The sequence below is a fragment of the Cydia splendana genome, chromosome 16 (assembly GCF_910591565.1).
Source record: "Cydia splendana chromosome 16, ilCydSple1.2, whole genome shotgun sequence".
Classification (NCBI taxonomy): Eukaryota; Metazoa; Arthropoda; class Insecta; order Lepidoptera; family Tortricidae; genus Cydia; species Cydia splendana.
Window position 1 is genome coordinate 12554657 of NC_085975.1, and position 21940 is coordinate 12576596.

General features: G+C 34.5%; 1 protein-coding gene across 1 annotated transcript; it reads right to left on the reverse strand.

Annotated features, from left to right (window-relative positions):
- Positions 1–13213: 13213 nt before the first annotated feature.
- On the reverse strand, positions 13214–18227 carry LOC134798300 (mucin-5AC-like). The gene is made up of 3 exons (XM_063770696.1): positions 17947–18227; positions 15240–17675; positions 13214–14524 (listed from the first exon to the last, which is right to left on the reverse strand). The coding sequence occupies exons 1-2, from the start codon at positions 17974–17976 to the stop codon at positions 16485–16487; spliced, it is 1221 nt and encodes a 406-aa protein (XP_063626766.1). The 5' UTR covers positions 17977–18227; the 3' UTR covers positions 13214–14524; positions 15240–16484.
- Between the last annotated feature and the right edge of the window lie 3713 nt (positions 18228–21940).

Genomic DNA, 21940 nt, shown 5'->3' on the forward strand with positions numbered 1-21940 from the left:
CCTTCCTCAATAATCACTCTATTGATAGGTAAAAACCGCATGAAAATCCCTTCACTAGTTTTCGAGTTTATCGTGAACATACATACATACAAATAGACAGAGTGCCTACCGCGAACCACGTTCGACGTGTTGCCTCTTTGTCGCTCTCGTAAATTCGTACGTTAGTGTGACTGGGAGGCAACACGTCGAACGTGGTTCGCGGTAGGCCGTCTGATGCGGCGGCGGACTTTCGGCTCGATTCGGAAAATGAATCGATTCTGGAGGTCCTCTTGAACGATTTCGACAAGTTATGACTTACAGGCCTATTCGGATTTCGAGATAATCACAAGATCTTGAGACGATTTAGAGATCAACTAGATCTACATTAGATATCGACTAGATGTGACTTGGATATCTAAGTCTTAACTTGTCGAAATCGTTCAAAAGGACCTCCAGAATCGCGAAAACGTCAAATTTGACATATCTATCTTACAAATATCTTTAAATTATCCGTATCGTAACTTGTTGAAGTCTAGTAGAAATCTAATTCATTTTCCGAATCGAGCCGTTAGATATCCAAGTCACATCTAGTCGATATCTAATGTAGATCTAGTTGATCTCTAAATCGTCTCTAGATCTTGTGATTATCTCGAAATCCGAATAGGCCTGTTTGTTTTATAAGTTGTAGTGATTTCACTGACTAGACACCTATAAAATTTCCACCGCGCGTTAAAAGTTGAATGTCCGATTCGCCTTTTATATTTTCTACGTGTTTAATGAAACATGCTGTTAATTGGTTAATTAACAAGTTACAATCTATGTTTGTTTTCACCAATCATGGACAGTATGGCGCCATTTCTTTTAGAACAGACCGAAATTAATGAAACGTCAAACTCTTCTTTATGGTTGCCAAAACTGGGCTATAACCGCGAAAATCGAAGTTCGCAAATTGCGGGGATCTTTCTCTTTTACTCCAATGAAGGCGTAATAAGAGTGACAGAGAAAAATGCCCGCAATTGACGATTTTCGGTATTGGCGGTAGCCCTACTGTAACCACGTTCGACGTGTTGCCTCCATATCACACTTACGTACGAATTTACAAGTGCGACAGAGAGGTAACACATCGAACGTGGTTCGCAGTAACTAATCTTGGTCTAATTTACTTAACATCAGGGGTGTTAAGTAAATTAGACCAAGATTTAGCACGCACACCCAGTGCAAGTGTCATAATGATACGTCATCATTTCATAGAAGTTATAGACGTTTAAAATAACACTTGTAATGCGTGTGCTATCAAAATCGTTGCGGACTTCTCTTGGTTAGACCAAGACTCTACTTATTTCACAGTATTTGAGATTTACGTTATTGGTTATTTCATTATTGGTGCCACGTCCATTACAGGGGTGTTTTTTATATAATCTATTTCAGAAAATAGGGACTCAAAAATATTATAGGTACTTAGTAGCTTAAACGCGTCATAAGTTTGCAGTATGGAAAATTTTGATTCGAAAACTGAGAGTCGTTTCATTCACGTGTTTTCTTCATAAGGCATATACTTTCCAATGTAACACTTTTGCTTTACCGCCAGATGCCATTTTTAGGAACAAATAGATAAGTAGATACGTATGCCTCTTTCAGAAAGTTTCGTATTTTTTTATCAATTCCCTCATTTTGTATCAGTGAACATTTTCGAAATAAAATATCTTTAAATATCGTAAAAACTAGTGCCTACGTCAAATCATGGGATAAGTTGTCAAGCGGACCCCAGGCTCTCATGAGCCGTGGCAAAATGCCGGGATAACGCGAGGAAGAAGAGAGATAAAATCAAGAAATTTTTGAAATGCATCTCTCATTGTTGGCTGTGTTTCGGGTGTTATTGAAATATTAATAGTTTGTTTAACATAAATCTTTATTTGAGTAATATGAACAGCACATTGGAAAGCGATGATTACGGACGGCCGGTTTGATTACGGAAACATGATCGGACAATTTTCCTTTCATCAGCAAAAACTTTGATCAGTAAAGATGAAAAACCTGTCGTCGTAAATTCTCGGGTGCCATGTTTGATAAGGTTGACTGTGCATAGTGCATATATTATGCACTGCATAAGGATAAACGGGGCATATATGTACCTATATGTAATTGTGACTATTTTCCTAAGATTAATGCCTTAATTCTTAATCTAATCTAATAGATAATTGTGGGAAACAGATATAGTCTATCTGACGTGGTTTGTTCAACTGTACTTACCTAATTTTATGAGGTAAGAGTAAGTTAATGTATTCGTTACATACCTATTACACATTTATAAATACAGAAATTAAAAGAAAATACAAAACAATTAACGCAAAATAAACTACGAAAAAAAACTAATTTTATATGTAGTTTAATTTTTTATCATTACTTCTCTTTAACCTATTTTTCCTGCCACCTGCGCCTTTCCCACCAATCCGGATACAATGCGTCCAAGTCATCCCGCCATCTCCTTTTCGGCTTTGTTATAAAATTAACTGTTTTGTACCTCAAAGCATTACTTAAACATATTTATAACGAGGGACCGTTACCGTAAACCCGTACCCGTACTTTGATCAATTTTAGAGTTTGGCGCCATTTTTTGACAATCCAAATATACGTAAAAATATGAAATAAAAATATAATAATCGGTTTTTTCTCTTCTTTCTGCTTGCCAAATAAAAAAAATTAGGACTTATATTTTTTTCGGAAATAAATAAAAACAACGCGATCAAAGTTATATTGAGAATGGGGTTACTTTGAAACCACTAATTTTTTTGCTGACAATCTAAAGTAGACCCGCTAAAAAGCCCGTAAAAAATAAAAAAATAAAATCGGTCAAGTACTTTTTAAGTTATTTATATTTTTAAGGTGTGGGGTTACTTTGATATCATACTAATTGATACAAATTAAGCGCTTATTAGATTATTTACTATAAATAACGTAGGAATTTAACTTATCATCGCATAAGTGCGATAACAAATCGCTAAGACAACACATTTTTGAATTGCAAGCTTTTCCGTTCAGTAAATTTGGTAATCAACTCCTACCTACACACAAACTTACAATCCTACAACCTCTACCTCTTCCACTGACTCAAACGATACCTATTTATTATATAACTATTAAAAAAATACGTAAAAAAATCGTAAGCTGTCAAAATAATTCATGGTGTTGCTTTAATCTTTTGATCAATCTCACCACGTATAAGTGATCAAAGACACCCCGACCCATGGATTCCCTGGCTACGTGCGCATGTGGAGGTTGTCGATTTCAGGTATTTTTTTATAAACTCGCGAATAAACACGGATTAACCTAAGACACTATAAAATTACATGTATTTATTATTGACACAAATACAGTCAAAGTTTTTCAACCAATAAAACCAGGAAGAAAAGCGTACTCGCCATCAATATTTTTTTTCTAGACGAAATAATAATATTACACTCGCATCCGCTTACTGCGCGATGAAACAACTATCAGTGTTGCCAATAAAGAAAAAATAGCTGCGAAGTTATTTTTCAACTCGTTAAAACAAGGACTTTAGTAGCGGAGAGAAGTTGCTATCAAAGTCGACCCGCAAATCAAAGTAACCCCGGTTTACGGTACTAAAAATCTAAATATCACATAGCATTCATAATATTTTTTTCGCTATTCTAAAATAGTATTTAGGTAAGGATAATAATGATTGATCAGATTAGCTAAATTAAATATGCAAAAATATACATAAACAACCGAGATACCGATTAGTTTGTGATAAATATACCGGTATTCGGTCCGTGTTTATAACACACTAGTAGAAATGTCGAGTGTGCAAGCAGCCTAAACCACCCAAATTGGTGGTGTGGTGGTCACGTATTGCGGTGGTCACGGATGCACCACACCTCCGGCGACACTCGGCAGTGTTGTCTCCTTTCACCACGTGCGCTCCTTGCGTCTTTCGCGAAAATCTAGAAAAAGTGTCCATGGAACTGTGAAGTGTCGAATGTTTTACACCTGGGGGATTGAAGTGAAACAAGTTACCGAGTGCCAGCTATTCAGGTTAGCAACTTTCTTTATAGAAAATAAGAGTGTTGCTATATTGATTATCCGTAAGTGAAAATATGGGTGGTTTTATAATTGTAACGCTTTTTGAGCCAAATACCTATATAGTATATAAATATTCTGTATTGTCAATCACAAAGTGAAAAATAAGAGAAGATAGGAAACAAACACAAATTCAGGTTAGTCACAGATTTGGTAATCAAAATTTGACAGATTTCTTCCAGCTAACCTCCTGAGCTAACGTTTCATTTCATTTATTCAAGACACATAATAAACTTACGGTAAAATCACCAACTCGTTTACATGTTAATTGTTAATTCTAACACAAAATAAAAATGTCAAAAATGTGATACAACATAGTCGAATTATTGTAAAAATATCCTACATACCTACCAAAGTCAGTGTAAAAAATGATCAAATATAATTTAAAACAAATAAAAAATTCATATTAAAAAAATATTAACGTTATATATTATTATGTAATTTGTATACTTGTAATTGCGTACCTTATAAAAGGTTCATAAGATGTTACAGACCTATTTACATTCGTACGAAAACTGAAAGCCAACTATAATTTGAATAGTCGAGTGTGTCGCCTTTACTAAGTTACGAGTATTATGAGTCAGTGAATACATTATCGAGTTTTCCTTTTGTTTAGTATTCTTAACGACACAGACACGAATCTGCATTGCCTAGATAAATATGAGGCGATCACTTTATAGTGTTTACGTGGTAAAATATTTGAAGAAACACATAATATCAATTACCTACATACAGTTGAGTCATCAAAAAAACAAATCGATTTGAAAATATGTCGCCTTGAGACTAGTAATTTTTAAGTGAGTTGATTTGAATTTTTAAGAATATATTGATATTTTAGTTCATTTTCATGTTTTTAATAAAGTAGCTGACACAATGCTCTATTATAAAATTATTATCTGTTTTTGGGGTTAACGTCTTTAACACACTTATTTTATTTTTATTTTCTTATATTTCGGATACTTATAACAAAGAAACAGTCATAAAAGAAACAGTCATTGAACAAACATTCATAGATAACTACAGATGTTTCCTTGGATATATCTCACTAAGAACACAATTCACAGTAGTGTAAATGTATTCTTTATTTCTAGGACATTCCGCAGCTAGAGACACTAATGGCTTTTAGACATCTAAAACATCAATTCCAAGCAACTGTCATGTCTGTATGTGTGTCTGTCATGTGTTGTGTGTCTGTATCTGTCTGTCTGTGCTATCATCCTAGATCCACTTCACAGCAAGAATTCAACTAATATTATGAATTTGTTACACTTCTGAAACAATATATATCTTTGACGTCGAGAGAAAACTACACTATCGTAACCGTAATCGAGTGACATTGGGAAATTAGTGTGAAATTGGACTTTATTGTGGGGGAATACGGTTAACAATCGAATGAGTTTCCGAGTGTTGTTATGTATAGTGCAACAAAGTTGCGGACAGCAAAAAAAGGAAATATTGATTGTGTGTACATCAGTCATTATTATCACACGATTCTTGTAGATTTTACCCTACAATTTTATAGCATTGAAACTAAAGTTAGCTATTCCGATTGACGTATATAGGTACAGGCAACTTTGCTGCAAATAAATGCGATTTCTGCTCAATTCTATTATAAAGTCAAATTAAATTAATATAGGTACCTATGGTACCTACAGTGCAGTTATAGGCATACTTTCAAATGATGTTTTAAAATGTTTAAAAAAGCGTCAAACAGAAGTTCGTAAAAAAAACGGAAATTAAATTAATTTATACATAATCTTGGTTGTTAGTTAAAACCTGGGACTTTAATTAAAAATGTTTAAGTATTGGCCGTAGATTATAAAATATTGAGTACTGTTAAGTGCGTGTGAAACAACGTAAAAATATTGAACGTAGAACAAATTTAAAATGACAGTTTGACTGGCAAATCAACTACAGATGTAGTGCATAATTGTTTCGTATCTACTCGTAATCGTATTTACTCAGAAACGTTCATATTTGTCATGCTACTTCAGTCAACCTCAGTACTTTTCGTACCGAGACTGACTGAAATAGCCAGACACGTTCGTACGTTTCCGTGAAAATATGATGGAAAATAATTATGCACTACATCTGTACCCTGTAGAACTAAATGGGGAATAAAAACATAGCTTACGTATTGAAATTTTATCCTATAAAGCTTGTAAATTTGTGTAGACTGTAAAGCCTGGATTCATTCTTAGTTAAAATTAAATAGATAAACATAGTTCGTACCAAGAAATGGCTTTCGTTGGAATTAGTTCACACGTGGCATAATTTCTCGGTCACCAAGCCACCATTGTCATTCGTGGCGTGGCTTATGCGTTGCCTTAATGGCAGAAAATAGAGCTACACTTATTACTTTCAATCTAGATTATTATTATCTCTATTATAATTAAGTTGTTAAAGAAATATATGATAAATAACTAAGTACTTAAAATGTTATCTCTTAGACTTACATTAGACTGTTTAACGAATCATTTAACTATGTAACTATTTTACTTATTTACCTAATCTAATAGTTTTGATAATATCCTTCAATTAAATAATATATGTAAACATAAAACATAGTAATGGCAGATTGTAAATTTTCCCGGTTACGCCCGGAATTCTTCATATTACTATTCAGAAGTATTTATTACTTCTAGGACATTGCAACAGCTAGAGACATTAATGACCTAGACATCTTAAACATCAAGTTCAAGCCACTGTTATTATGCTAACTTCCTAGATCGACTTCACAACAAGCAGACAGCTAAAATAATAAATTTGTTACACAACAAGTTGATTACAAACAAATAACATCTCTAAAAATAATTTAGGTTTTATTGCTATTGTGCGTAAAAACAAGGAAGGAACGATGTTTCCTGTTTGCCTTCATTCATAGTTTTTAACTTGATTTTCGGCTACGTATAAGTAGTATTTAATTATAAATTATAACAAAATATATTAATAAAATAAATATATAAATATATTCTATATAGTTGATTACTGTTCTTATGAATTAGTTATACAACAAACGATGGACCGGTTCTTAACTTATTTGATTAGCGGTGAACAACTTCGATTATTCAACTAGCTTATAATATTTCAAGCTAGTGGGCTCCACAAATATCACCGATAATTACATGTGATTTGGGTTACATTACGGCATTTGATCGATCGAATGAATTCCTTGCGCCTACTTCGCCGGCAACTATCGAAAATCGAGCGATTTGTTGCAAGGTCTGTGGAGCTCTTGTTTTTTTGGACGTTCTAGTTTTTTTACGGCATTTCACACGCACTTTCTACTTAGCACAGGATATCCTGTAATGAGGATAGCACACTGCTAGAATAAATAACGTAGCATGACGCGCCGCGCACCCAAATTTCGGAGTTTCTTTAGTTTAAAACTAAAACCACTTATGCGCTGTGCCTACAGCACATATTTGAAATTCGAATGCAGTCTTATGTAACAGTCGAGTTTCTTCAAAACATAAACACGTAATTAACCATATTTAAATTCAAGCCTATTATGATTTTATTTATAGTTTCAAGCTACGGTCAATAGCCACGGCCAAGAGCGGCTTATTAAAATTAATACTAGCCTCAGCCATCGACTTGTCTGCGTAGAATCTTTAAACTGGCCGTAGTGACCGTGTTGGTACTATATTCTATGTTTTCCAAAGTTTTTTATGGTTTTTAAGATAGTAGGGTTGTAGTTTCTTAGTAAGTAGGTAATACATACCATGGAATTTCTTACATTCACGCTAGGTACTCAATGATTTAATATACCTACTCATATCATTGGTCGACACCTCGGAGTAAATATCGACACTGGTTAATATGGAGCTATGTACCTACCTAATTTAATAAAATATCCAACTTAAGTCTCTAGTCTTCAATCTAGCCCTAGAATATGTTGTCCGGAAAGTTTTAGTGTTGGACATAGGGGTAGAGCAGAACGGCAAGCACAAGGTGGTGGGGTACGCAGATGACCTAGCTTTATTAGGGAAGAGCCGTGAACAGGTAGCGGAGGCAGCTTGTGTCCTGGAACGAGAGGCCTCTAGTTTAGGTCTCAGGATCAACCAGGCAAAAACTGAATACCTCCACATGAAACATTACAAGAATACACGCATCCAGCGTGATAGTCTTCATTGGGGTACCATCTACCGTGGAGTTGAGAAGTTTCGGTACCTGGGATGCACTGTTACCGACACAAACACCAGAGAGGAGGAGATCAACATACGCATCCAAAACGCCCTGCGGTGCAGTGCAGGCCTCCACAAAGTATTGGTGTCCGGGCTTCTCAGCAAACATACAAAGTTACGGATATATAAAACCGTTATACGGCCTGTCCTAATGTATGGCTGTGAGGCCTGGTCCCTAACACTAAAAGAAGAAGGTCAGCTCCTGGTAGCAGAGAGAAAAGTTTTTCGCAAGATCCTGGGACCTATTCAGAGAGATGACGGCACCTGAAGGATCCGGAAAAATGCCGAGACCGAGGAGTTAGTGGCCGAACCCAATATCGTCGGCGAAACGAAAGCGCACAGACTTCGCTGGTTCGGTCACCTACTCAGAATGGGAGAGGATCGGGCTATCAAGAAGGCGTTCTTGGGACGACCGACTGGTAGCCGTCCGGTGGGTCGGCCCAGGTATCGCTGGGAAGACAGTGTGGCGGCGGATCTGCTTCAGCTTGGCGTCAGTAACTGGCAGGAAGATGCGCAGGATCGGGACAGGTGGCACGCTCTCGTTTCGGAGGCCAAGATTCTCTTTGGATCGCTGAGCCAAAATAGTAAATAACTAAATATGAGCTTGGAAACCATTCTGATATTATGGTAGATATTTATTTTGTTGCGACTAGGGTTTCTGCTCGAGAATTCTCGAGGCGAGAAATCTCGAGCAATTTGTCATAAGTCGAGACGGGAAAAAAACACTCAATGCCTCAAGAACTCGAGAAATAAATCTCTTGTGATAAGTAAAAAGAAAACACGCGTATAACACGTGATGTGTCTATAGTGTTATTCTTTAGGTAGTTAAATAAACGTAAACAAAGTTTTGTTTTTACATTTTCAGGTACTTAAAACATTTATTAGGTAGGTAGTTAACCAACCAAATAAAAAACTGCCTTGATCTGTCCCCTATCCTATCGTTCTGGCTTCTACCGATTTTCATGTTTTGAAACTTTTGAACTGTCATGCCGTATATTTTTATAAAAAAAAGCTTTAAAAAAACTGTAACTATTACGTCTTGTGAAAGCAAAAGAATGTAAACTATCATATATGATTTGTAATTGTTACATATTTGCGGTAATTTAATTTTCAAAAGTGTTTTTCAATAAAAAGACTCGTCTAAATCGCTTGTCTTCTTTCTAGTGCTAAAAACGAATTATAGGGCCATGTAATAACAAATGGGTGAATCAACTTTTAAATGTCCACATGATGAAATTATGGATTTTTATTTTTATTTGTTATTGTCCATATTTATATACTTTATTTAAAAGATAAGTTTCTCTAGTTTATGATTATGTATAAAGCAGAGCTGTTTCTTTAAGAATTTAGTGAATATGACGAAAAAAATTCACCAGCCCAAATCTGCCCTATCCCCTGGACCACTATCCAAAAGTATTTTTAAACATACTAGACATCAATTATTGTTGAAACAATTATTTAAATTACATTAATTAAACAATGCTGTATAATTTTTTATCTTTATATATATGGCATATACTCACGAGATTTCACAATATATCCCTAAAATGTATCCCCTGGACAACTCTTATTTCTCATAATCGGATTTTTTAAATTAAAACGCGAAATAATTAAAGTGATGTAAGAAAATTGCTCCTGCTACTTTGTTTTATATTGTGTTATTGTACCTTTAAAAAAAATATGAACTGCTCTTTAATTTACAAAGAAAAAAATAAAGATATTTGTTTTTCAATTTAGGGACAACTTAGTTGTCCCATAGACATATCTGGTTGTCCAATGGAAATATTAATAATAAATCTTAAAGAGGGTACTAATTGAAACAAATTTAATAAAATATCAGGAAGCACCAACATATTTATGTATGTTAGTGCTTTCTGATACTTTATTGAATTTATTTATTTATTTATTTATTTATTTATTTAAAATTTAAATCAGGCAACAAGGCCCATATTACAAATACCTTACAGACTAACATACATATATATATTATAAACTTAAAAACTAAACACTATTTATGCGACAAAACGGCGTGGCTCCGTTGAATTTGTTTCAGACCCTATAAAAATCTAAAAAAGTCCAAGTGACAACCAAAATGTCCTATGGACAACCACTTCCGTTGTCCAAGTGACTAGTTGTCAGAGGGACTTATCTAAAACTTTGAGCCGTATAATAAATTCTAAAGATTTTTTGTGTTTATTTCACCCTTACGGTAAAATATATGTGAAGTAGTATCTGGTAGAATACAATTTATTGTAATATGTTAAGTATTTATGTATTTATGCCAGTGGTCCGGTGGACATATAATAAAGCCACCCACACTCTCCAACAGTACTCGACCGACTGACGCCGCGAGTTTCGTGTAATCAAAATGGCGAGTAGGCCTATCTGTTTACCAGAAACTTGAACTTGTCGTGAAGTATCTTGATACGTTATATATATTTAGATTTCATAACTAATTTATAGTTGTCCACTTGACCTGCATGACGTGGATAATTCAAGGGACAAAATTTAAACGCAAGAAATTCATAAACCGTTACATGCAAATATAACAAATCGGTATATTTTATTGATGATACTTATCCATAAAAATGATTATGTGTTTAAATATCAATTCCACAACAGTATTTTTTTCATAATACAAAGTTTTACGGTGCACTGTTGCAAGGGGACAATCCGTCCTACTATGGAAAACCAACTTTTGGTCTGTTGGACAACCAATATAGAACGGGTAAATTGTAAACAAAATGAAATGTTTTGTAATAAAATGTTAGAAAATATTAATAGGAACATAGCGGAATACTAAAAAAACTCATACTTTTTTATAAATTTGTATTATCGATCATGGACTCTGTGTGACGTTGAACACTTAAAAGTTGATTCACCCAAATACATATTCGCCCAATTACTGTTGATAAATCAAATCATCCCGATATATTCCTATTAGCAAAATATCACAATTTTAGCAGCTTCATTGTTACGTTGACTATTTCGTAGTAAAACTTCTGTAAGTTTGTAACATAGATTTATTGACTTGAATATTATTGTCTAAGAAAATACCATATGTAGGTAGGTATTGTGGTTTGATTAAATTTTGTTAAATACCTAAAGAAATACACTTACACTAGGTATAGCATCACATCCCCGGCAGTTCTTTTTTTGTTTGTTGTTTAATTTTTTGATTATTAAGTGCAATTTATGGTAGCTAAAAATTTACCCTATGTTTGATTATTGATCTCACCTACGATTCCTATGAGTCTGATTTGTAATAAAGCTAAAAAATGAAAATAACCTGGTGTTTTTTGAAACTTTCAAATTTTCTCGAGATACTCGAGAAACTCGAGAAATCTTGGTCGAGAATTCCCGTGCCTCGAGAAATTAAAAAGGTCGAGAAACCAGAAACCCTAGTTGCGACAGAAAATTCACCTGTATTATTTTGTATGATATTATATGTCGCTTTTCTTCAGAGAGCCTAGTATCCTATGGTACGTTTATCCCTCTATTTTCTTAAACCTACATGCCTTTTTACCTATACGAAAAATGAAAGATCAATAGTGATGTCGATATTTAACATTTTTTTATTATTACGGGTTTTCATATGACATTTAATGTTTTGAAAAACACCCAAAATCTCACATTGTCGCGCGGGTTGTTCACGATTCGCGTCGTCAGTATCTTTAAACCTCTCAAAACAAAAGCCACTAACAACCAGTTTCGCCATTTTGCGATATACAGGTACAGGTTCTGCAGTGTCTGACAATTATTGAATGCATGGTTTTTATCGACATTCAGTTATATTATATTATTTAAGCCGCTTTCACATTTCACATGATAAACCAAAGCGCAGATGCAAATTGATCGCATCCAATTCCTCGAAAGACCTCAGGAGGTTTTCCATTTATGATAATTATATAAGCCTACTAGCTTTCACCCTCTAATAATAGTATTAACAAATATTCATAAATTTCTATACTAGTTTGTGTTCAAAAGTAGCTATCTACCACACATATTATCTTTAATATATAGGTAGTTAAGGTGGTGGTACTAGTGCTCGACATGCTATTAATGCCCAATAGATGACACCCTGCTGTCACCTCTATTGACAATGACTTAAGTTTCAAGATGACATGAACTGGAACCGCGTCGAGCACCAGGCGGCTTAGCACGGTCGCGTTTTTATCCCTTGTCACCATGCCTGTCACGTTCTAACAAGTATGTAAGTGCGAAAGGGACGCGCATAGTGATAGTCGATAAAAATGGAACCGTGCTGAGCCCGCAGTACCACCTTATATAGACATATATTTAAACGTATTGGGGAATGGTAGGTACCTAGTTACTATAGATTCTGGCTACGTACACTTTTCTGTATTACTTTAACCGTATAGTCATAGCTTTCTCTTTTGTTTCCAGAAATCGTACGATGCCAACGTTAATGGCGAAGGAATTATTGGTTATTACCATGTTAATTGTCACGTGCAGCGGCGGCGCGATTAAAGACTGGTTCCACAATGTAGCAAAGTCAGAGACACCAATTGAAGGCCGCGGTTCCATGTCGGATGCCCTTGTAAACTACCTGGATTACATCTTCCCGAAAGATGACTGGACTTCTACAATACTAAAGCGGATATTCATGCTATTTACAGCCGACAATATGTTTGACTTTAGCAGTGAATTTGTAGGATTACAAGAAAACTGGTAACTGATGTGCCGTTCTCAGTAATGCTCCCAATACAAATAACCTCCTAAGGCCCAGCCATACAAATGAAAAATCTAGAATTTGCCACTGATTTGAACCTTTAGTGCAGGGAATAGAGTTGATTTTGGTTTTGTTTAAAATTGAACTAAACAAAAGAAATGCGACTCTGTTCCAATTGAATATGATTTAAATTTCATCGAACCGAATAAGTACTATAGGTAGAACCTTGGGCCTTAGGAGGATAATGCTGATATTGGAACTATGAGACCATTACTGGCAACGGCCGTCAAAAAACTATAAATAAAGGGTTCAAGTATTAACTTAGTCATAACAATAAGAGGCTTTAATAAGTTAGGTAGTATTTATTGAATAGATATTAAAAATTTAAAAGTCTTGTGCCTTTGATTTTTGACCCATTGACCCAATGAGTAAAACAATAAAGACAATAAGTTTTTATTGTACTTCATCCGTTTATATTACAAATAGTGTAACTAAAGGTCGTCTGGCTCATCTAACGACAATTATTTAATGAGTCAATGAAAACTATGATTTACGTGACCTTAGCGTGAGCTCCTGATCTACGGTGGAAATTATGCTAATTTCATTTCTGATCCGCAGTAGGTCAAGTAAAGCTTTAAACTATCTGAAATGATATCTTAGAATCTCGTCATATACTTAAAATAATTTAAACACATATACTTAAAATAATTAAAACACATATACTTAAAATAATTAAAACACATATACTTAAAATAATTAAACCACATATACTTAAAATAATTAAAACCTGTCAAGTGCTATTTGCGGACCTAAGACAAAAACTCGAGCATACACGCATAACAAGTTAACAACATTTCCCGGCCCTTTTGAGTAAAATGTAGAGTGACTAATTTCTGGTAATGGGGGGAAAGCAGCACAAACTAATGTAACGTAGTCGTAGTATTTTTAAGCAAGGTTTTATCTCAAAATACTTAACTTATAACAAATATTATACTACAACTCTCTCACGAGTAGTACGACAAACAATTCGTGAATGAATCTCTACACATTCCTGATAGATTGTAGTCGGTGCCTCTGTGGTAGTAGTAGTTGTTGTAGTACTTGTCACGATAACCAATTTTTTTCCATTTAAAATCGCATGAACGGTGCTTTGATCGTCTTCCTGACGAAACAAATTTGGGTATACTATAGGCGGTCGGCGTATAGTGTCAAATGGTTCCTTATACCCGCATTCGACACGGCCTTTTCTAAGCCAACAGCCATTAGATAAGTACCGCGCTTTTGAGTTAGATTTACTTTGCACCACCTCAGGATTCTTATTGAATCCACATAACTCTCTATCCCCAACATACTCGCAAATCGTTTCGTTGAATTCATAGGGGGCGCAAATCTTTCCTCTAGGTGTTATTGTCTTAATAGTAATTGGACTTCTTGTAGACCTGGGACTTGCAGTTGTAGTAGTGTGGAAATAGTAACGATATCCCTCATTTTCATTACGCCTTGCTGATTGGAATTCGTCTGCTATACGTTTCTTACAGGGCAGGCAGTTTACCAGTGCGGCACAGATCTAAAAATATAACATTTATCGAAAATGGGTAAGTATAACTGGTTGTGATGAGTGCGAAGTATATTAAAGTGTCATTTTATGGAACTTGCTAACTATGTAAACAAAAGTCACTAGTAAATTCATCATTCAGAGACAATTTCAATATGGCAGTTTGTTTACATAGTTAGCAAGTTCCATAGAATGACACTTTATACAACAATAAAACATATATGACAATAAAATATCTCATAAATCACCTAATCTAATCATCAATAGGGAATATTTTAATCTCATCAATGAATGGTATAAGACACTGTCACTGTAGGTCTACTCGGGCTATTGGTGAGAAGTCATCAGGTATGGTTGATCATCATACTCCGGTTTGACGGGTCCAATTTGGTTTGACGTTTAAAAAGTGCGACAAGTGAAATTGACTATAAGTCGATGTCGTTAAAAAAATAAACTGAATTATTGATTTATTATTCGATGCAATTTTAATTATTATCAGAATGCCTAGAGTCAATGTCTGATGTCAGATATTTAGAATTTTAATAATGAATCAATCAAAGAGGTTTGAAAAATAGGTAATAAAGGAACACTAAATTACGAGTAATATGGAAGATGAGTTATTTCAATTAACACTTGACTCTATATTTAATTAACCACTAACACTGGTGCGTTTTGCCTCCGAAAAACCGGGTTACATTGATCATGATCGAAAGTTATAGTAACTTACCAAGAGTAAAGTGACGTGCATGGCTATATCGATGGGTTAATCTAAGTTTATCAATTAAATTTACTAGAGAGTCGTAAAGTAAGAAGAAAATATAATTGAAATTGATTGATATAGGTATTTTATTTATAGGTAGGAATGTCAACAAAAAAATTCTATTATAATAGGTACCGTAAAATGGGTAGGGACAAAACTGACATTCAAACCTCGATAACATTTTATGCAAACTTAATTTTATTAATAAATGTTCCGGCCGTTTGTATTTTAGTTTTTTTATGATTTTAGGTAGTTCCATTTCATAACTTTAACGATAAACACAAAATCCCTCCTTAGTCCCGTAGTCCCTCGTAGTTGGGGTGAGATGGGATTTCATACAAAAGGTGATATTGAAACGTTGTTGAATCGACTTTTTTTATTATAAATATTACTATAGCTCCATTTGTAATAAAAATACATTATTTAGGTAGCAGTAGCCTTTAAAAACCATCTCACCCCCCCGTCATCCCTTCTCTCCCAATTCATAACCCGACTCTCCTCGCAATCCCTACTGACCCCATTTTACGGTAGCCGTAAAGAACATGAGACTATTTATTTATACTTTGGTTGGTAGGCAATATATAGGTACCATATCCTTTAGAAAACAAAACGTTAAAAGTACTTATAAATTTTTTTGGTAGAGTACCTAACGTAGTATCGTTTATTTTAATCTAGCAACAGGGGTATTCAATAAACCATTTTAGATAAAGAGAATATTTTCGAAAATAATTGCTCTGAATGAAATAAAAATTGTGGGGGCCCCTAAACTATTGAACCATGACTTCAAAAAATTAAAAAAATCGTGAATATAATTCTCAATAAAAACATTCAATGAAAAACTATAGCGAAGTTAAGCCGTTTTTGAGTTATCTCAAAAAGTCTTCCCTTCATAGTAAAAAGACGTACGAAGCGCTGTGAAGATATATACTCCCTTTTCATTGTTATGTACATGAAAATAATCCTTACTAATAGCACCCGTTCAAGGTATGTTGTGACGGATTGGCAACTACAGAACCCTACACTGAGCGTGACCCGACATACTCTTGTTTATTAAATAAATTTTCACATGATATTCTTAGAACTTCTATATGGAACACCTACATACATAATACATATCGTCATACCACATAAAATAGGTAGGTAGTTAGGTGGTACTACTGTGTGTAAAGTGTGTACGAATTCACAAACATTTCTTTCATTGGCACAATATGTTTAGTCATAATTTAATTCTTCATCGAGACGAATAACGCGACAAGCCTTCTTCGAGTGAATCTCCACACACTCAATGGTTGTGCGGCGTCCTGTTGTTCTCTTCGGCGTTACGCGTTGTGTTGTTGTTCTCTTTGCCTTTACGCGTTGTGTTGTTGTTGTTTTAATTTCTGTCGTAACTGTCGTGGTATTTGCTTTTGTAACTTTTGAAGTAGTTTCTTGAATTCGTTTAGTTTTTCGTTTCTTTCGGTCTAGAAGCTTATATGAGTGTGATTTAGTTGAAGGAGTAAAACTATCGGTAATGTCAGATCGTTTATTATATTCACACTCCACTCGCTCGTCTCTGTCTTGACAATTTAGCCCTTGCTTAGTAAATTGCTTGGTCGCTTCATTATCGTTAGGTTTTTTCTTGTTTTTATTGTAACCACACACCGTCCTGTTGTCGAAAATATCACATTTGCTATCATCATAGTCGTAGGGGCAGCAACTTTTTGAAAAATTTGAAGAACAACAGTTCCCTGGGATATTGACAGCAGTTTGAGTAGTGGGTTCTTCGACAGCAGTTTGAGTAGTGGGTTCTTCAACAGCAGTTTGTCTTGTAGCAGTGGATTGTCGTGTAGTCTCAGTTTTGGGTTTAGGCGTAGTGCTGGTGATTTTTTCTGGAGTTTCAGTTGTACGTTTAGTCGTGGTAATGCTAGTTTTCGTTGTTGTTTCGGTGCTCGTTTTTATCGTAGCTTTAGAGGTAATCTTTTCTGTAGTTACAGTCGTAGAAATTACTGGTTTTCTAGTCGTGAGTTCTTGTGTAGACTGGTCAGTAACAGGAGATCCTTTATCATATCCACACTCTAAGCGATCATTTACAAGCCAACAAATAAGACCATACTTAACTGTAGTCGTTTCAATAACTGTTGGTTTTTCCTGATTTTTATTGTAACCACACAATGTCCTGTTGTCAGAGATCTCACATTTGTTGTTATCGTAGTCATAAGGACAGCACCTCTTTGATAAGTCAGAGGAACAGCATCTTCCAGGCGTGTTGTCTGTTTCACTGCGAAGATTATGTCTGCCTGGTGTGAGTCCTTGAGGCAAGTCCGAAGTAGTTGTAGGAGAGTAGGTCGTAGAACTCGTATTAGAGACGTTCACTGTAGCCATAAAGTTCCTGGTTGGAGCACTATATGCAAGAGTCATGCTCATCTAAAAAAAAGTTTAAGAAAACTTCACCGAGTGGTTTTGGGTATTAGAATATATTAAGTTTCAAGAAGGCCAAAAATGAAAAGGTTAATGTCTAATGATGTGATAGCCATATGCCTCGATATACCGGCAAATAACCACGATTCAACGAGCAGCTGAGACTGAGACGCCTGGAAAAATACACTGGCAATGTTGAGTCGAGACTGACTGAGGATAACTCGTAAGTAATTGAAAGAATTTGGTTTGTAAAGTCATTAATAAAAATGCATTGTACCATAAATATAGTGATATGGCGGCCTTTCATGTCTCGCCAACTCACTATTGATAAGAAGGCAACTGGAAAAAGTAATTATAAAACACTTATTTTAGAAGCTTACTATTATAACTTGTTTAATTGTGCATGTCTACAAAACATGGGCATCTTTATGGCTCTTAGTATATATAATCAATGTGTTACATAGTTATTTGTATAAATGTATAAATAATGATACGCTTACATATTTGCCGGTATAGTCCAACAAAACTAAGTGTTTTGAGAGTTTGAAAGCCTACAGATAGGTAGTACCTACATTACTAAATCTAGCTAAAATAATTGTTAATGGTTATAAATATTATAATAATGTTTGCAATTTTTGCACTGCACTGAATATAGTGACTATTTCTACAGATACGAAATTTATTGAGGTTTAGTATTAGCTTCCGGATTAAGAATGTCAGTTCCTTTCTCATATCCACACTCAACACGTTCCTCTACAACCCGACAATCCAGACCCATCTTAGTAACGTGAACTGGAACGCTATCAGGTTTCTTCTGGTTCTTGTTGTAGCCACACAACTTCCTACTGTCTATGCTTTCACATTTATTGACATCATAATCATACGGGCAACACTTTTTTGACGGATCAGTGCAGCACTTCCCTGGAGTATTTTCTTCCAGATTTCGAAGGATAGGTTTGTCCGGAGTTGAAGAGTCACTCAAAGTGGAACTAATCGTAGAATTCACGGAAACTGTGATATTTTCAAAGGGAGCACTGTAGGTTAAAGCCACGGTCATCTGAAAATAAAATAAAATAAAGTAATCCACATCTCCCAAAATGGTAGGAATGTGAATTCAGATGTAGCATTACACTACAAGAAGCTGGGTTTGGAATGGGTTGGGGAATAGCAAATCAAAGAGTACAAGTTTTGTTATAGGTACTTACCATAAATATACTGACGGATGACATGGTGATGTGGTTTTTATTTAATTTCCGTTTAAGTTGTATTTCAATTAAATTCTCAAAGCTATTAAATCCAGCAAGCGGCATTTCAGTATATATTAGTGAGGCATGCAATTTTGCAATCGACATACAATTCTATGTTCCATTATATCGGTACACAAGGGAATTTCTTCGAAAGAGACAATAATTGCTACCACATGTTAACATTTTAAAATATATGTAACCACAAATAATAATTAAAAAGAAAATTATAACCTATAATTATTTTTCAATTAACAATAAAAGAAGCATTAGAAAATACAGCAATTTATGTAGCTTTCATATATTCCAGGTATTTGCACAACAAGTTTGTTATTTTATTTGTCTTGCGCATGCAGTTTAAAATAAACATTTATATCCAAGATTTATTATTGCTATACTAATTAATAGCAAATTTATACTAATTGTTTGCTAAAACATGAATACAGATTTATATGTACACAGTCCTACTTGCAGTTCGATAAAATTTTAATCATGTTCAATTGGAAAAGAGTTGGATTTCTTTTGTTTAGTTAAATTTATTTCCTCAACTTTATTTTCTACACTACAGAATTCAAATTTCACGGGCAAATTTTGGATTTTTTCTTGTATAGCTGGGTTTTAGGAGGATAGGGTAGCCCCCATTTTGTAGGACAAATGACCACTGGTGATGCTATGTTAGAATAGATCGTACGGGCCAATCAAAGGGGAGCCTACATTAGTATAGTTTTTAACCCCCGAGTCCCCCGACGCAAATAGAGGGGTCTGTCTGTCTATCTGTCTGTGGCATCGTAGCTCTCCAATGGATGGACCGATTTCGATGTGGTCTTTCTTACGTGAAAGTGAGTTTTCTTGCGGTGGTTCTTAGCTATGTTTGATAGAAATCGGTCCAGCAGTTTAAAGATTATTCGCTCTTTTCCAAAATGATGTAAGGCATTTATGGCATGAAATGATATTTTTGGCATATAACGTAGGGGTTTTTCAAACATTTTAATTTAATAGTTATGCCCAAGGACCGGAAAACCCCTCTTTACGCTTAATCCTATCCATTCGGTAACCCAATCGATTCGGTTACCGTATCATTCGGTAACCCTATCATACTGTTACCTGATTGTAATGGTAAGCTTATTGAAACGGTAACCTTAACCTTTAACCGAGTTAATTCAAAACCCCATCGCGATAGGGTTTTTGTTAGGGGTTTTTAACAGGTTTTTATTCGGTTATGGTAACCTTTATTATCGGTTGCTTATACGTTTGCAACATCCGTATTTAGTGATGTTCCGTCAGTAGAATACTAAAAAAAATAGTTGTTTTATGAATTGTTAACTTTCTTAATTTTGTTTTTTTTACTTTTTTGTTTATTTATTTACTATAATTCATTTATTTCATTCATGTTATTTATTTTATTAATAATATTTATTTTATAAATGTTATTTATTTTATCAATGATATTCATTTTATTAATGCAATTTATTTTATTAATAATATTCATTTGATTAATATTATTTATTTATTTTGATTATTTTGTTTATTGTATTTATTGTGTTTATTTCGTTAATTTCATTCATTTCATGTATTGTTTAGTATGTGGTTTCAGTGACAGAGTTATTCATACTGCGACCTGCGACTTTCTGCATTATATTCAATTAGAATGTTATTCTGAATTAAGTTAACTTTTGTAGTACAATGTATATAATTTGTAAAATAAATTTCACTCCTCTTTTCAATGGTCGGATTGATTTGAATTTTTTTTAGCGTAAAAGTTGTGATTGTGATAGATAGGTAGGTACATTTTTTTAGGAGCTTTCGAAACGGTGATGATAATTTGATAATGAAGCTACATAAAAAGTAAACTGCGAAATTATAATTATGATGGTTCAATGTATATTCTTTTGCCAATTAAGTATGTATTTTGTTTATTATTCTTATCAGCCTTGAGGTCTTACGTATGCTATCTCTTTCACACATACGGAAAGTGAATGAGATAGCAAATTACAGCAGGTAAGAAAAGAGTCCTACGCTTATCACTAGATTTGCAGAAAGTCGCAGATCGCAGCATGAATTATTGTATTGTATTATTTGGCGTGTTTCCACTTGAGACCGTCATTTATTACTCATTGGCAATAACAATAAGATTTAGTCGTGGCGTGGTGAATTTTTTGACAGCATTTGATTTGAGACACGTGCGGTAGGCGGTGTGTGAAACGATATTAATACCTATTGATTTCCGTCTAATAATGAATTCAAATTTTAAATATCAGCTGAACTTTTAAAAACACAATGAGTCTCGGTAGTAACTCGGACACTGAAACTACATACTAATGCCTATTCCCATCTGTGCCCGGCGGAGAGAAATAGGAATACACCATATCGAGCTATTCCTTATCATACCGTAAACCGGGGTTACTTTGATTTGCGGGTCGACTTTGATAACGACTTCCCTCCGCTACTAAAGTGCTAGTTTTGACGAGTTGGAAAATACCTTCGCAGTTATTTTTTCTTTATTGGCAACACTGATAGTTGCTTCACCGCCCAGTAACCGGACGCGAGTGTAATATTACTATTTCGTCTTGAAAAAAAAAATTAATGGCGGGTACGCATTTCTTCCTGGTTTTATTGCTTGAAAAACTTAAACTGTATTTGTGTCAATAATTAAATACATGTAATTTTATAGTGTCTTAGGTTAATCAGTGTTTATTCGTGAGTTTATAAAAAAATACCTGTATTCAACAACCTACACATGAGCACATAACTGGGGAATCCATGGGTCGGGGTGTCTTTGATCACTTATACGTGGTGAAATTGATCAAAATATTAAAGTAACACCATGAATTATTTTGGCAACTTATGATTTTTTTATGTATCTTTTTCAATAATAAATAGGTATCGTTTGAGTCAGTGGAAGAGGTAGAGGTTGTAGAATTATAAGTTTGTATGTAAATGTTGATCTCCGGAACTGCTTATCTGATTTTAAGCATTCTTTTACCCGTTTCTATTGTATGGAATTAACTTTCTGGGTGGAAATTGGCT

Bases quoted from the DNA above. Each gene is read 5' to 3' on its own strand.
- LOC134798300 (XM_063770696.1), bottom strand. From the start codon at position 17,976: ATGAAAGGCCGCCATATCACTATATTTATG. The intron at 17,676-17,946 runs GTACAATGCATT...ACTTTTTTTTAG, and splicing joins GCCATATCACTATATTTATG to ATGAGCATGACTCTTGCATA.